Genomic DNA, 17,499 nt, shown 5'->3' on the forward strand with positions numbered 1-17,499 from the left:
AACAAGAAAAAAGTGAAGGAAATGATTGGTCCATTAGAGGGAGAAAGTGGCAAGAAAGTGACAAGCAACAGGGAGAAAGCAGAACTATTTAACTCATTTTTTGCATCTGTCTTTACACAAAGGGAAAAACAGACCAACCTATCAAAAATAGTGTCATAAAAAACAGAATAGAAACGCAATTAAAGATAGGCAAGAAAATGGTAAGTGAGCACCTGTCTACCCTAGACAAGTTCAAATCACCAGGACCAGATGGATGATACACCAAGGTTCTCAAGGAACTGGCAGATGTGATCTCAGAAACACTGAACTATATTTTTCAAAGATCCTGGAGCACTGGGGAACTACCAGAGGACTGGAAAAGAGCTGATGTATTTACCATCTTCAAAAAAGGGAAAAAATGGATCCAGTAAATTACAGGCCAATCAGCCTGACCTCAATACCTGGGAAGAGTCTGGAAAAGATAATCAAACAACGAACCAGCGAGCACCTAGAGAAAAACAAAACCATTACTAAAAGCCAACATGGGTTTGTCATGCCAGACAAATCTTATTGCATTTTTTGACCAAGTGACAAAATTAGTGGATCAGAGGAATGCTGTGGATATAATTTACTTGGACTTCAGTAAGGCATTTGATAAAGTAGATCACAACCTAGTACTTGATAAGATAAAAAATGTGGGTTAGACAGCATCACCACCAGATGGATTCATAGCTGGCTGACTGGCCTTACTCAGCATGTCGTCCTCAGTGGAACTGCATCTACATAGAGGGAAGTGTGTAGTAGGGTGCCCCAGGGCTCTGTTCTGGGCCCAGTGCTCTTCAACATCTTCATCAATGATTTGGATGAGGGGATAGATGGGGAACTATCCAAGCTGGCAGGAATAGCCAACACTCCAGAAGACAGGCTTAAGATACAGGAGGATCTGGACAGACTTCAACACTGGGCCTATCTAACAAAATGAAATTCAATGGTGAAAAAAGTAAGGTTCTACATTTAGGCAAGAAAAACCAAATGTACAGGTATAGTATAGGGGGTACCTTGCTCAATAGTAGTAACTGTGAGAGGGATCTTGGAGTCCTAGCGGACAATCACTTAAATATGAGCCAGCACTGTGCTGCAGCTGCCAAAAAAGCCAAACAAGTGCTAGGCTGCATTAACAGAGGGATAGAATCAAGATCACGAGAAGTATTAATATCACTTTACAATGCTTTGGTAAGGCCACACTTGGAATACTGCATCCAGTTTTGGTCACCACAATGTAAAAAAGATGTTGAGACTCTGGAAAGAGCACAGAGAAGAGCAACTAAGATGATTAGAGGTCTGGAGACTAAAGCATATAAGGAACGGTTGCTGGAATTGGGTATGTGTAGTTTAATGAATAGAAGGGCGAGGGGTGACATGATAGCAGTGTTCCAATATCTCAGGGGCTGCCACAAAGAAGAGGGAGTCAAGCTATTCTCCAAAGTGCCCAAAAGCAGGACAAGAAGCAATGGATGGAAACTGATCAAGGAGAGAAGCAACCTAGAACTAAGGAGAAACTTCCTGACAGTTAGAACAATTAACCAGTGGAACAACCTGCCTCCAGAAGCTGTGAATCATAATCATAATCATAATAGTAAAGCTTCTGGAGGCAGGTTGTTGAATGCTCCAACGCTGTAAGTTTTTAAGAAGAGACTGGACAGCCATTTATCTGAAATGGTATAGGGTTTGCTGCCTGAGCAGGGGGTTGGACTAGATGACCTCCAAGGTCCGTTCCAACTTTACTATTATGATTATGATGACAAAATCATACATTATGACATGACACCCATCATACATCATGTTTAACATACAAGGATAAATTATTGTCAAAGAAAGTAAAATAATAATGGTGACTTTATTTTGTTCACTGAATTACCTTCAGTTCCATTTATTACAAATGAGTTGCATTTTTGGAGTATTGAGAATAGGAATAAGGACCAGATCTCTTGCCAGTCCTTTGCTTAATTACCCACATGGTCACTTAACAACCACAATTGGGAGAACTGCAATTGTGGTTGTGAAGCAAAATAGATACATGGCATCTTACTTAATGACTGCTTTGCTTAACAAACAAGATTTTGGGCCCAATTGTGGTCATCAAGAGCCTTGGTGGAGCAGTGGGCTAATGCCTCCTTAAGTAACACCAGCTGCCTGCAATTAGTGCAGGTTCGCATCCCACCAGGCTCAAGGTTGACTCAGCCTTCCATCCTTCTGAGGTAGGTAAAATGAGGACCCAGATTGTTGGGGGCAATTAAGCTGACTTTGTAATAATGCCGCTTGGGGTGTGTGTGAAAGCCCTAATAAGCAGGCATATACATAGAATGAAGGCTACTGCTAAGCTTGTAAGCCGCCCTGAGTCTTCGGAGAAGGGCGGGATATAAATGGAATTAAAATAAAAAATAAAATAAATCAAGGGAAGGGACTACTTATCCTACTCTTTACAATGCTCATTATCCCAATGATTTTTCATAATCTAAAAACTAAAGTCTTCTTCACCTTCAGTATCATTTTAATTTCCAAGAACTTAAGTAGGATTTTGCACTAGCTTAAAGGCAGTTGCAGACTCTCTGCTTGTCCAATATCAGTAGTATCGCAGGGTACAGCTGATTTTATTTCAGCTAACACAGGATTGTTAAAAAAAAAAAGCACAGTTGGCTTTTTTCCACATTGGAAGAAATACTCGCTTTATTTTTTTCTCTTGGTCATTTAAGGGAAATGGTTGCTTGATGATTTTCGGGAAGAAAAACTAAGAGTGAAAGTGTTATCTGCATGTACAGAAACTCCCTCAAAAACACGGGGGGGGGGGCAGACCAATTCTCTGTCTTAACGTGCATCTGTTAAACTGGGTGGGAAGGAGGAAAAGGAAGTGGCTTAATCTGCTGTCCGAGATAGGTGAGCAAATGTCCCCAATTTTTCATTTGATGGCCTTGCAGCCCTCATTGTTTCTCATTCTAATCAATCTAATAGGGTTGCTGTGAGGGTGAAATTTGGGAACTTTCAGTTCCTGAAAAAAGAATAGAACATTATTTATAAAACAAAAGAAAATAATATTTGAAAAAAATATTACAGACTTAACAATATAATTTCCTTATATTAGCAGCTGAAAGTAATCCCCCTTACTTTGTTAAGTGTACAGTTAAAGATGCAAAAGACACCCCCTTTGGTAATTTATATTTCAGAAATCATAGGGAGAGACTGTCTAAAATTAAAAGAAATGACTTTGATAACTCATAATATAAAATCAATACAGTGTAATTTTATTTTTCATTAGCCCCATCAATGTTTTCCTACCATCTCCTAAACAAACAACTGAAGGAAATTATATAGCAATTCTGTAGCAACTGTACAGCATAGCCCTAAAGATTTTCAAAGGAACAGATCCTCTTTGTGTTAAAAACAACAACAACAAAACACTTGGATAAATGCGACTAGAATTTCAAGTCTACATCCATACTTCTATCTGCAAAAAGACTCCCCTTTGGTCTTATCCCTGCTGTCTCTCACATATACTTCAAATCATTCTTCACAGTTCCTCCTGATCTATTTATACGAAGTATTAATGTTTTGGCAAGCTAAATGTCACTCTGCTATAAAACAAAACCAAATGGTTTGGTTTTTTTAATTGATCGCAATTAACATGTTTTGTGCATTGATATCCAAATTCTTGCTTAGGATTTAAAATTTATTTTATACAAGTTTCAAGCCATTTGACATTAAAGGGACTAAATTATGATTTTTCTGTACTTTCACTTTTGTAACAAAGTAATATACTGCATGATTTCCAAGCCTTCCTCAACTGGAAAATCACTACCAAGTCTCTCTTGAAACCATTCAGTAGAGCTCTTCGTAATTGCTTTATAGCGTCTTTGTTCTGATTCAGAGTCTCCAATACCAAATCCCATGGTAACTGATTTTCTTTATGCGTAGGGTTGTAGCAGCATACAAATGAGTAAGACATGACACTGAGTCCATCTTCTCCCAAGTGCCTGATACAGTCTCACTGTGAATTTCACATGCTACCAAATTCAAGAATGCAAGAACCTTAATGGAAACTAAAAAGAAGCGCTAAAGAGCTACTCAGCGGTCAAATAAGTATAGCAGTCAAAGGAGATACTTAACCCAATACTCTTGTGATCCATTCTAAGTCTGCAGTAAAACGAAGCAGTTTGAATCTGCTTGAAACTACGTAATTAATCTGAGTCCGAACAGTTAACTGCTGTGAAAAAGGCTATAAAATTATTATATGTGATTAAGGATGTGTTATTTTCCACCAGTATAATATGTGCTGTGGTGGAATATATCCAGAAAGTATCCTAAATACTAAGGGTGGGTTCATCTTCTCTCACTGCTTTCACACTGCAGAAAACGGAAAACAACATTCTTTCCTATGATAAACAACTTCAAATCCCATTCAATCAAATCATTAAAGGCAATTTTTAAAAATGAATAATATGAAAACTGCAGAATTTAGAGTGGATGTTTCCTGTATTAATTTTGCCTATTATTGCACATTCTTTTGTAGCATTGTACGTTTGCATAGTACCACATAAAAGAAGATAGCATGGAGCTTTTATATAAGTTGAATGGAAATATGTTTCTTTTCTTAATTATTTACTATTCATTGTAAAATATAAAGTGCTGGCATTAAAAGAAAAAAGAACTAGCTCTCTTGTAAATAATTCATTTGAAAATATCAATGAATGTTAGAGGCAATATTCTGTCTAAAGCAAATACATATATTGAGAACAGTAATCTTTTAAAAAGATCTATTTGCTATAAAATACCTTAGTTACATTTTGCCTTATTGCATGTCTATTAAATAATCACAAATGCATAAAAAGAAATAACCATGTAATCAATGACTCAATGTTATAATAATAATAATTTTCAGTTCATATAAGACACATTTGTAAGTCTTTCGAAATTCAGATTATAACTTTAAACAATGAGAATTTTCCTCTTTCAAATGTACCACATTATTGCTTATTAAGATAGCAATAGTACTTAAGACTTATATATCGCTTCATAGTGTTTTACAGCCTTCTCTAAGCAGTTTACAGAGTCAGCATATTGCCCCCAGTAAACTGGGTCCTCATTTTACCGACCTTGGAAGGACAGAAGTCTGAGTCAACCTTGAGCCAGTTAGGATAGAACTCCTGCTTCTGTGGGCAGAGTTAGTCTGCAATACTGCATTCTAATCACTACGTCACCACAGTTCTTGATATCTAAAATTAGCGAATACTGAAGCTTTGATGGGGTATGTGGTTTGTAAAACGTGGTTTACTTTGTGAATTTATTCAACAGCGTTTTATTTAATAAAGCCAAGATAAACAGCATATGATTTAACAAAATGGCTGAACACAGCTATTGTCCTGTTAGCCAAAGTTTACTATTTGGGGAACAAGTCTTTCTCTAATCAGTTCTCCTTCCTCCTGCAGCTGTGAGACTGAAAAGTTTTATTTCCTTTTAAGTGAATGTTACATATGCCGGTAGACATGGACGGTCTGGTGGAGACGAATGGAGGGCTGATGGAGGCTTTGGGCAGGTTGGTTGACACTATGGTAGATGTACATTATGGTGTGGGGGTGATGTACATTACGGTGTGGGGGTGATGCTATGGAGTATGAGATCCCTAGGATCTTGTATTCCGTAGCAGATTCCTCAGAAGAAAAAGCAACAGGAGCAACTTACTGGGGTGACTTGCAGCTTTCCCTGCCGACATCACTGTGATGGCATAATCACAAGCCAAGTACCTGAATGCCCAAATCATGATCACATTATCAAAGGGATGCTGCGATGGCCAGATCTCTGAGGACCAATTGCAACAGCTACAACTTCGATGACCAACTGTTAAGTTCATTTTTTTTTCAGCACCACCATAACTCAATGGATATAGGCTGAAGAATATTGTAAACTAAGTCAAAGAACCCAGTGTGTCCTATAAGCACAATGGAATAATTCAGTTTTCAAAAGTCTCCAGAAGATTAAAACTGCAAAGCTAAGTTAGGCTTCTATGGGGGGGGGGGCCTAGATCATAACATAGGCACTGCTACTGAAAAGTAGCATTTAGGAACTTCTGCATGTAAGAAAAAAAAAGATATCATTTCAAAACATGGCAAACAAAGACCTGACAAACATCAGTGGGAAATGGTTTGAGACAATCTATTTAGATCCAAAAATCTACTAGCACAGGACATCCCAATGTAACACTCTCTGGATTCAGATCATTGAATTAAAATACGACTAGACCAGAGAAGGATGGAGAGGGTGTGGGAGGAGGGGACTGAGTATATATTAAACTCAACACAGCAGTACTGTATTAAGTTTGAATCAGACGACATGCATTTCTTAAACAAGATCTTTAAAAATCCCATCTTTTGTTTGTTGAACAAAAATATAATAGTAAACTGTGAAACCCATGAAACATTGGATTCTGAACTTTACATATGAATTAAATTCTTTAAAATGAAATCTGTTCAGGTGATAATTTGTTCAGTCATATTTTCACGTGAACATGCATCCAGCCTCATTTAAAATACATATACATATAAGTTACATATAAGTTACAGATTTAGGATATTGGGCATAATGAAAACTGACTCTTTTTAATTGTTTCATTGAACCCTAGGACTGCAAACCTCAAGGAGGAATAATCAGTATTCTAATTTGGAATGTGTAGCAGGTGGATTCTACCAGAAAAAGATGGTACTGGACATGTAGGTATTTTATGTTAAATCCTGCATTTATGCATTGTATTTGAAAGCCCACTAGTAACCCATATAGAGCAAAAATGCTGTTCTAGCAACGGAGGGGCTACTGCATTTTGCATCAACTGCAGCTTCCAGATAGTTTTTAAAGACAGCCCCAAGGAGAGTGCTTTGTCAAATCTATTTTAGAGATAATGAGGATATGGATATATATTGAAATAAGATATGCAGATTTGGAAAAATATAAATTTATCCGTGTTTTAATTAAATCAAAAACATTTAATGAACACATACAGTATATTTGATCATTTATTAAAAGCAATGATTTCACTTTATTTTTCAGGTCTTTCAAATTTCTATCAGTTTATTTCAACAGCTAGGAATTTAAACCCCTTTCTAAATTATTTTTTACAAAGTTTTTACAAATTTATTTCATGCAATCATTCTATTTTTCTATCTTTGGCTAGACAAGGGTAGACTCTCGTTGGATACTTCTGGGATTCACATGCATGTAGTTTTCTTAACATCACTCCAGATGAGATTTGCCATTACCTATTTTGAGATGTATATTGAATGGCAGTGATAGGCATTCTTGATATCTCCCAGACCCATTTGTGTTTAAATTTTATGGGTTATCTAAGCTGAACTAAGTGGTTCTAACTGTGCATACATTAAAAAAGCAGTCTAAGAAACCAACACAAATTCATTACTTTATGCATATTTCTCTAGCTAAGTTACACCTTTAAAAATCAAATCAAGTAGCAATATTATAATCACGATGCTCATTTTAAGGTTGACAATTCTATAGCAAAAATACCAGGAAAAAAAACCAGAACAATTAAAACTACAGATATTTTAAGGCAAGTATTTATTTGATTAAAATCACCAAACTGAAAAATGATCAAAAAACTATTGTTTGTATGGTAGCAGATGACCTGCAGCACTCTGCATTTTCAAATTCTACAGCACTGAATTTATTTCTCACGTTGTTTTCTTGCCCATTCTTCTTTTTTAAAAGGAGCTAAATTTAGCAGTTTTATATGTCATGCTATTTCATCACCTCCCCAGTTTTCGCAGTGTGTATTTTTGCTATCAGTTTTTGCTCAAATTCATTATCAGGTAACACATATAATGTAACTTAAAAATAATTTTGCTTTACTGCTATATTAGACAGTTTCTGATACGCAATGCATCACAAGAGGATGGTCAATAAAATCAACTATCAATTTCAATTTATTATGCAAAAATAATAAAATCATTCTGATTAAGTACCTAATGCTGTTCATGCTTCCAGTCTCAGATCCAAGTTTACATCTCTCCAGCTGGCTGGCTACAATCTGACGTTCAGCCTCAAGTTCTCGTGTAAGCCTCTCAAACTGTAACTCCTGCAAGATAAAATACAGATGCTTATGATGCCTGTTGAAATGTTAGTCAATAGGGATCAACCTTATTAAAAGGCTTTCCCAAGAAGATCTATCAACCCCAATTTCTGCTCTTAGGTACATCTTTACTATTGAAATGTGATGTTATGGTTACAATTTCTATTATATTCCAAATGGCTATGGTTTTTGTTCAGAAAAGAGCTGGATAAATTTTGATAAAAAAGCATGATGTCAGGACCCACCTCAATCCACATCTTAGGAAATAAGAACTCTTGGATGCAAGTTTAGTCCAAAAGGAAAATGTTTACTAGGATGGAATCGATTGTGGGAATACAAGACGGAATCTAACAAAGTTACATTTCAATCCTATATAAAACATTCCCATTTCAGCCCCTCCCCTCATCCATTTGGTCAGGCTCTCATCAGTTGCTAGGTGTCAGGTCCTTCCATGGGAAAGGGAACTCTCCTTGGTTTTATGGTTATTGCTTTCCTTTTCAGTTGTAAATGAAGATACAATCCAGACCTGTCTGTCCCCCTCCCTCCCCCAGTTAAAACATCCCCTGTTGTTTGAAAATCGCTTTAGTAACCATCCTCTCCCCACCCCCTCGGAGAGATGGCAGAATCCCCAGAAATAGCACGTTGTTCTACCTATACAATTATGAAATGTGATATAAATGGATTCTGACACATGATTTGTGTATCATTCCTACTGGAATTACAATACATTTCATTATCCTTTTTCTCATTCTAGTTTTGCAAATTTATGTTTGCTGAGTTTATTTAACACAGGTTGGTCAACTACATTTCACCCTAGCGTGTTTTTACAGACACAGCAGGCCATTAGTTTCCAGTTAATACAAACCCAGAAATTAATTCAGTATATCACATTTCTAATAAATATATTCTATAATATTGCTATGTTCTACAGCCACACACTCTCTTACACTTATATACAAATATCCGTATTAACATATTTGACTAAAAAAGCGATATATAATAATACACAAACATACACATACATGCAATATAAGGATGGAAAAATACACCATTTGTTTATAGCTAGCTATCCAGAACAGTTAATAATTTGTGTTTACAAAACTTAATTCAGAAATATTTAAAATTACGATCAGTATGTGATTAGATCTCTTAGTATAACCTACAACTGTTACAGTTGCAGAAACTGAAAATAATATTTTGTTTTGGATGGATGAAAAAATGCCCAGAAACTTCCTTTTTGTCATAATTGTTAGAAAGTTTAGCTATTCTTTTTACTTATTCTCTCTTGTTCATCATTAAGAACCTCATGAAATTTAATTCAGTTCCAGCAAGCCATGCTACATTGACTTTATTTCTAAAATTCTTTTGATAATGAAAGTTTTATGCAAATTATATTTTGCTTTTAGCACAACTGAATGTTACAGTGGATTTGTAGGAACCAGACAACAGCACAATGAAGAAAATAAATATTATAATAAAGCAATATCAATATGATGTCAAAAAAATAGCCTAGGAGCGACAGTACAATGGAATTTAGTATTTATAAATGTCTTAATATATATATTATATTACTTGATAGTGAGATGGGAGGCACATAAACTTAATAATGAATAAAAAATTAAAGAAACAATATTACAACATACTAAATATTTTAGTAGTGATTACTCATTTTTCAAGTGTGTTTTGGAAATAAAAATGCTCAGTTCATTGATGTATACATTGGCTTTTTATTAATTATTTTTGTTTTAAAATTCTGCTAATACAGTTTATTTTAGCAACTTCTATGGATCCATTTAAAGTGGAGATCATCCATGAATTTCCAGATGAATTAAGGTAATCTGGTGAAGAAATGGCAGCACCTTTTCGGTTAAAGTACTTCAATCAGTTCCAGTATAAAACTGAGACCTACAGCTCGTTTCATCTTATGTATCATGTAGGACTTTTACATATAACTAGAAGGTTAAAGGGCTCATTCTCTCTTATTTTAATAGAATAGCAGAATAACAGAATAAAAGTTGGAAGGGACCTTGGAGATCTTCTAGGCCAGAGGTCCCCAACCTTTTGGGCACCAGGGACTGGTTCCATGGCAAAATGTTTTTTTGTGATCGGAGAGTTTGTAGGTGTGTGTGTTGCCTGCATTCCACGGATGGGGCTTTGCTTGTTTGTGCGGCTTTGCTTGTTAGCTGGCATGCTGCAGCCCGGTACCGGTCCATGGACCGGGGGTTGGGGACTCGTGTTTTAGGGAAAACCCATGCTTAAGCAGGAGATCCTAATCCATTTCAGACAAACAGCTTGTGAAGAAATCTCCATTATGTCTTTTGAGTATGATAAATCCCATTAGTAACGCTCACTAATTTAAAATTAAATCAATGATGTTGCCTTGTTTTGCAGTTTTAGCTCTAATAATTATTTCCCATCAGGGCCACAGATCAGTAAAGAATAGTAAGCAACGTTCAACAGGCTGTACTTGGCAAAACTGATGACATCTGAAAGCCTAGAACTCGCATTCGGCAGACGGTTAATTAGCAGAAAGATTAGGAAGCTGAATTGCTATAGACAAAAGAGAATTTACACTAAGTACTGCATATGATACAATATATGAAAAAAACCAGCAGTAGAGCTAAAAGGGTAAAGAACAAGGGGCCAATGGTGTATGTGCATGAATAAAACCAAAGAAGAAATAATGGATGAGAATCACAGAAAAAAGCTACTTATATTAGGAAGAGAAGTCTAGATCTGAAGCAGAAAGCAACAGCGTGAGATCAGAACATTTAGTGGAGGGAGAAAGAATCAATAGCTAGTTGTTCCCTTATAGTACAAGAAAATTGCTGATCTGATTGTTAATGCAGAGTAGTACTGCCAGTTTAGTAGCTCTATTGTGGTACACGGCTTGTGCACTTGACTTTGCTTGTCACAAGGTCACAGAAGCTGATCACATGACACTGGAACATTGCAAATGGCATAAATATGAACCGGATGTCAAGCATCCAAATTTTGATCATGTGACCATGGGGATGCTGCAACCGTCCTAAGTGTGAACAATGGTCGTAAATTACTTTTTTTCAATGCCATTGTAACTTCAAACAGTCACTATATGAATGATTGTAAGTCAAGGACTATCTGCAACTGGTGGAGAAGGAAAGATTTATACTCTTTTCAGCCAGTTCCACCAGTTAGCTAGAACTGAAGATGCTTCTTGGAAGACAAGCAAAACGTGTTCAAGAAAAATCAAGAAGGTCCAGTTGTTATTTGAAAAAAGGCACCTTTGGGACAACCATGACCTGGATGACTAAGACATGGAGGGGCACAGCACTGTGCAAAGCAATAATGAAGCATGTTACTAATGCAGAACCTTTCTTACAGTATGTGCTGCTAGATAGTAATGAATAAAATAAGCCTTTTATTTGCATTTGAAAATAGAAAAGGAGTACAAATATCTGAACTGCACGGATCATTGCTAAAAGGAGATATTTATTTCATATATGATCTATATACCATGAAACATATTAGCTTATCCTTCTTGGGTGCCTTATGGTTGCATTGATTTACAGCTCCCATAAATATCAAGCACATTTTTACTTCCAAAGGCTAAAGCAGAAATTAGAACAGTGCTAAGATATGGAGGAACATAATTTACAGCTCAAAGCATCATAGACTTTCCCTTAATCTTAGGCAGAGCTTCCAAAGTCCTCCCAAAGTTGCCATTAGATTATAATATTTAGTGTCTACAACAGAGGAAAACTTCATCGGCAAAAATCATATTAATCTTCATTCATTAAATGTAGTCATAAATCAAATTTAATTTCAGACATGCTTTAGTCTTTTTGTTCTAATCCCATACATTATCTCCAATACAGCCTATGAAAATTGGGCATAGCCTTTGTCCCCAAAGTTGTGTACCTCTGAACTAAAATATCATAACCATATTTTTGCAGCTCCATATGAACAGTACAAAACCCACACATTTGTTTAGGCAGCACTTATTTTCATTTACATTTATGCAAAGATTCAGATTAATTTGGCTGTCATCCAGAATGGAATAATTCCCATAGCAAAATTATTGTATAAATTAAATTATCTTTACGTTAGAACTGTAAACATTTACAATCATTCCAGTATAGTTTATAATTACAAAATAACTAAAAATTGAATTATTGTCATGCAGTATAACATACTAAACCACTAAAATCTGAGTGTTTAAATTATAATGTTAATACTGTAGCTATGCACAATATAGCATAGCATAAAACAGTGCAGCATGACTGTTAATATATAAAATGAAATACAATTAAAAACTAACCAAAAAGGTTTAAAACTAAAAATATGTCTGAGAAAAAGGCCAGGATTTCTTTGATGTCAGCTTGCCACCTGTTTATTGGATCTAGAGCAGGGGTGTCAAACTGCTGGCCCAAGGGCCAGACGTGTCATCCGGAATCTGTGCCCACCCCATTGCTGACAATGGCAAAAACGTCCCAATACATTGCGCGACGTTGTCAGTTTGACATGTCTGATCTAGACCACTCCTATTTAGTAAAAGCAGCCAGAGAGGTGACCCACGGTTGGGTCTGGGCCATTGTGGCAGCCTCTCTGAAGGAAATTGTGCCTCCTGTCTTGAAAGAACAATGTCACTGTTGGGACCCTGAAAGTGTGCCTTCTCTGTGACAGTGCTTGCCCTCTGGAAGAGATGTGGATGCCCCCCCCCGCAATCTGCTGTTGTTTAGAACAGTGTTTCCCAACCTTTCTGGCTCAGTTGACCAGTGGAGATGGTAGCGATGGCAGCAGGGGTGAGAGGGGAAGGTTTTGTGTCCTTGCACTGCTTTCACAAACCCAGCTTTGTGCATGTTTGCCCACCACTTCCATAGCCCAGTTCCAAATGGGCAAGCAGCCTGGCACTGGGCTGTGGGCCAGGGGTTGGAGACCCTTGGCTTAGAAGAACTGTGAAGATTTGCTCTTTACTCATGCCTTTGCATGAGACTTCTTGCTTTATTCCATCGGATTTGTGGTGCTTGCCATCTTTTAGCTTTACATTTTGTTGATTTTATTATAATTTATTTGACTGTTGTGAGCCACCCATTGTTGTTGAAAGTCTGATAGTATATTTATTTCATAATTTATTATTATGGTTGGTTCACACGTCAGCCAGATGTTTAGATTAGAGCTTGCATTTTTATCCATAAGCAGAAGTTGTTTGATGGTGTTAAAGGTATTATTATTATTAATTATCAACTGGTGCTAAACACACAGTATAGTTCTCCTCTGACGTTGCAGCATTTACTATCTATCAGTTCTGGGCAAATTTTATACGCTGCAGTCCAAAACACGGCTACCTTATTTGTTATGATGGGATTACAGTTCAAAAGTAATAAGAGAACATAAGATTAAGCTGTGCAACTTGACACCACTGAAAGTAACGCAGAGATAAGAGTGTACTTTCAAAACCCCTGTAGAATGAGCAATGGACAAGTATGCTTTTAGTAGACTGAAAACATCCATTGTTGAAAGTCGTAGATATTCCAGCTATGGGATCTTTTTGTATCTTTCTTCTATACCAGCTGAAAGGTCATTCTCTGGTATGTTTTAGGACTTATAGCTTCATAAAATATACTTCTTCTGCTCTATGTTTTAGGTAGGACTTAAAGCTGCATAAAGTATGCTACTGCAAATCTGTAATTATTAGTGAAACAGATTCGAAGTCCTACTTAAATCAATTTGGCAATTCCATATTTGCTATTTGCCTTTTTTTAAAAAAAAATATAATCTAGTTCTTTTATAGTGGTACTGAGGGTGCTAATTTTACCAACAGTGATTAATTCTCAGAAAGTAGCACAATTGCAAAAAAGAAAAAGAAAAAAAAGAACGCCATAAAGAAGTTGTGCCAGCATCTTTGCTCCAAATAATCAAAAAGCAGGTGGCATATATTTGCCTGTTTTTAGAATAGAATAGAGCTGGAAAGGACTTTGGAGGTTTTCTAGTCCAGCCCCCTGCTCAAGCAGGAGGACCTATAGCATCTCAGACAGGTGGTTGTCTAGTCTTTTTTAAAACTTCCCGCGATGGAGCGCCCAAGATTTCTGGGGGTAAGCTGTTCCACTGGTTGATTGTCCTCACCATGAGGAAGTTTCTCCTTAATTTCAGGTTGCTTCTCTCTTTGATTAGCCTCCAACCATTGTTTCTCATCCTTCCCTCTGGTGCTCTGGTGAACAACCTGACCCCCTCTTCTTTGTGGCAGCCCCTCAGATACTGGAATACTGCTATCATGTCTCCCCTATTTCTTCTTTTCTTTAGACTGGCCAAACCCAAGTTCCGCAGCCGTTCTTCATACATTTTGGACCAAAATTGGCTGCAGTATTTGAGGTGTGGTCTTACTTAGGCTTTATAAAGTGGTACTAGTACTTCACGTGATCTTGATTCTATGCCTCTGTTTGTATTAGCATTTTTGGTTGCTGCTGCATACTGCTGGCACATAGTTAAGGGATTGTCCACCAAGACTCCAAGGTCCTTCTCATAGCTACTGCCTCCAAGCCAGGTCTCGCTCAATCTATATTTGTACCTTTGGTTTTTCCTGCCTAAGTGTAAGACTTTGCTTTTCTCCACATTGAAACTCATTTTGGTGAATGCATTCCTTCAAGCAAGCATTTTCACAAAAAATATAAAATAAAATGGCACAAGATTTCTTGCCAGAGGTATGAAAAACCACTCAAAACATTTGAAGCACAAGATCTACTTAAGTGAATACTTGTGCGTAGGGGTACCATTCATATCATTCAAGCATAAATCAAAGGTCAACAATTAAGAACCTTTGGAATCAAGAATATTGGCAATATTTGTCAAAATCTCTTGGGATCTTGATGATGGTATTGCCCAAACTTCTATGCTGATTTTTTCAGCTATTTAGTTTTTAAATCCACATTTTCAATTGTGATTTTTAAATAGAGAATGCTTCTTGGGAAACTGTGAAATTACACTGCTAAACTTTAATCTAAAAGATTTGCTAATTGTTAATCTAAAATGTATGTCCTACTATTTGTATATACTATAGCACCCCAAAAATCCCTAAGCCTCTCTTTTTTTAGCTGCAATGGCATTACACCACAATATCACATTTTACACATAACATGAATGTTGCAACTTCTATTCTTTCATTTATTGAATTTTTATCTTACCTTTATTATTTTTTACAAATAACTCAAGACAGTCAACATACATAATGCTCCTTCTTCCTCCTAGTCATTAGCACTCTTTGTGAGAGTTGTTGAGGCCAATGATTTTTCTGTGCCCTCAGGGTCAACTGAACTAATCACCAGTGACCCTAAGGGCATACATAGACAAACTTCCAGTTGCCTCAACAACTCTCAGAAAGAATGCTAGTGACTAGATAACTGCAAGGAATATAAATCCTTCCATTCTCCGTCATTCAGTCAGAACTGAAGAAATTTTTTGGATGAGAAGTGAAATGTCTTCAGGCAAAACAAGAAAATCCACTTGCCTTTTGAAAGCACCTTTGGGCCCCTAAGTGTATGTTGAGGATACAGATTAAATAAATACAGGGAAAGTATACAGCCTTCTCTCACTCCTTTGTCAACCTGGAGAACTGTGTTCTGCTTCAGGTCAGTTTGAATACCTCTCCTTTAGAGACCTCCGTCTTGAACACAAGGAAGCTGTACACTTCTTTTAATTATAGAACATTTTTTTAAAAAAAAATATCTACATAAGCAGATTTAAACAACAGCTGTTTTGCAGGAAAATGTGGTATTTCTTTATTGAATGGAATATAATATGATGAAATTTGATACAAACTGGCAACAGGTTCCTTCAAAAAGACAGAAGCCTAAGAACATTCATGGCAATTTTTGCAAACTTAAAAAGAAGCTCTTTTCTAAGATTTTTCTTTCTTTTGCATTTCATCTGTACAGCCATTCACAGCAGCACTTTTATTCCCCCCCCCTTGCTCTATTTTTATCTCTGTGCTGCAGAAAGCAAAGCTATTGGATTGGCTAGAAGGCTGGTTACTGGAGCAGAGAACAAAGCTACCGCCTCACCTCTCCCACTTCACAGCTCATTGCCACTGAAAAAGTATATGAACAATAATTTCCAAGTAGTCAGAAGAGGAGGTGTCACAATCCCCCAAAACATTACTTGATTTTAATAAAATACTGAAATACACACACACACCCATTCACACAAACACAAAATGCTAACTAAAAAAATTATTATAAAATCAAAAATGGAAAGATCAGGAAAGTAATTTGTAATATATTTCTTTTATATTTTTTCTATTACTTCTATTCTTGCCTAATTCATTAATTTAACATTTAGATTTCTGTATTTGTTCACCTGTATTCAACTTACCATCTATATTTTCTGATCAACTGATAGCACACAATGTACTTATCTAGAGCAGAGGAAGAGAAAGCAAATTTGCTCTGCTAGCTCTTCTGAGAAATTAGCTGACCTCCTTTCCCTGAACTGGTACTTCCATTTTATTTGATAATTATTAAAATTACCATGCCCCATTTCCCTCTTCAATTGTTTGGAGCCATGGTATTACCTAATGGGCAGGGAAAGTTGTATCTGAGCACAGGTAAGTCAGCCTGAGTCATTTTGGCTTATGAGAAAAGCAATATGCTTTAAACTATTAGCATCTGGTTTGTTCTCATTTGGGAGGAAAATTTCCAGGCAATTTCAGATTATAAGGGCTGTGTTGAAGAGAAATCACATGTGGATAAAAACAAACACAAGATGTCAAGTTCTTTAAAACTGAATTTATTAGTTGACCAATTTGCATTAAATAAAATGAAGACAACTGTATATAACAAAATTGGTATCAGCAAGAAGAACAGCTCTAGGTGTGTAGCAGTTTTTCAAAACCAGAAGAAAATTAAAATGCAAAATGAAGTGAGAAAATAATCTTTTTACAGAAAATAGATACTCAACAAGAAGCTGTTTAGAAATGAAGTGATTAGAATAAGGGTGGACGAAGAAAGCCAGAATAAACAAAATAAATCTCCAGCCTACTTTCTTGGGAAAAACAAACAAACAAAAGAGGATCAAAGATTGTGAGAAACAGTTATTAGGATATGTTTTAAACAAACCATTGTTCCTATAATCAGGACTGTCATCTAAATTAAGCAACAAATGATTGCACCTCCCTTTCTTCCTCTCCCCACCCTTTTGTTTGGAATTGCAATACTTTCTTTAAACACACAAACACATCTCTTTAAATAAAGTCAATCTGCTCCTGCATTCCCAAGCACAGAAGAACAGCCACAATACTTAGTAGTATTTAATCCTGATTTTTTTTTTATTAGGTATAATACCAGAAAAGATTAATAAGCAAATTTTATGTTTGGTTCTACATATTACAACAGCAAGAATAACTTTCGTGCAATACTGGA

General features: G+C 36.3%; 1 protein-coding gene across 1 annotated transcript in view; it reads right to left on the reverse strand.

Moving 5' to 3' along the window:
• CTNND2 (catenin delta 2) overlaps positions 1 to 17,499 on the reverse strand; it is a gene marked incomplete at its 5' end in the record, with an annotated part of 448,616 nt that overhangs the window by 372,605 nt on the left and 58,512 nt on the right. Inside the window, one exon of the mRNA XM_083360640.1 lies at positions 8,001 to 8,113. Coding sequence (XP_083216766.1) covers positions 8,001 to 8,113 — 113 coding nt within the window. The remainder of the gene's footprint in view (positions 1 to 8,000; positions 8,114 to 17,499) is intronic.

Source organism: Vipera ursinii, assembly GCF_947247035.1.
Source record: "Vipera ursinii genome assembly, chromosome: 3".
NCBI lineage: Eukaryota > Metazoa > Chordata > Lepidosauria > Squamata > Viperidae > Vipera > Vipera ursinii.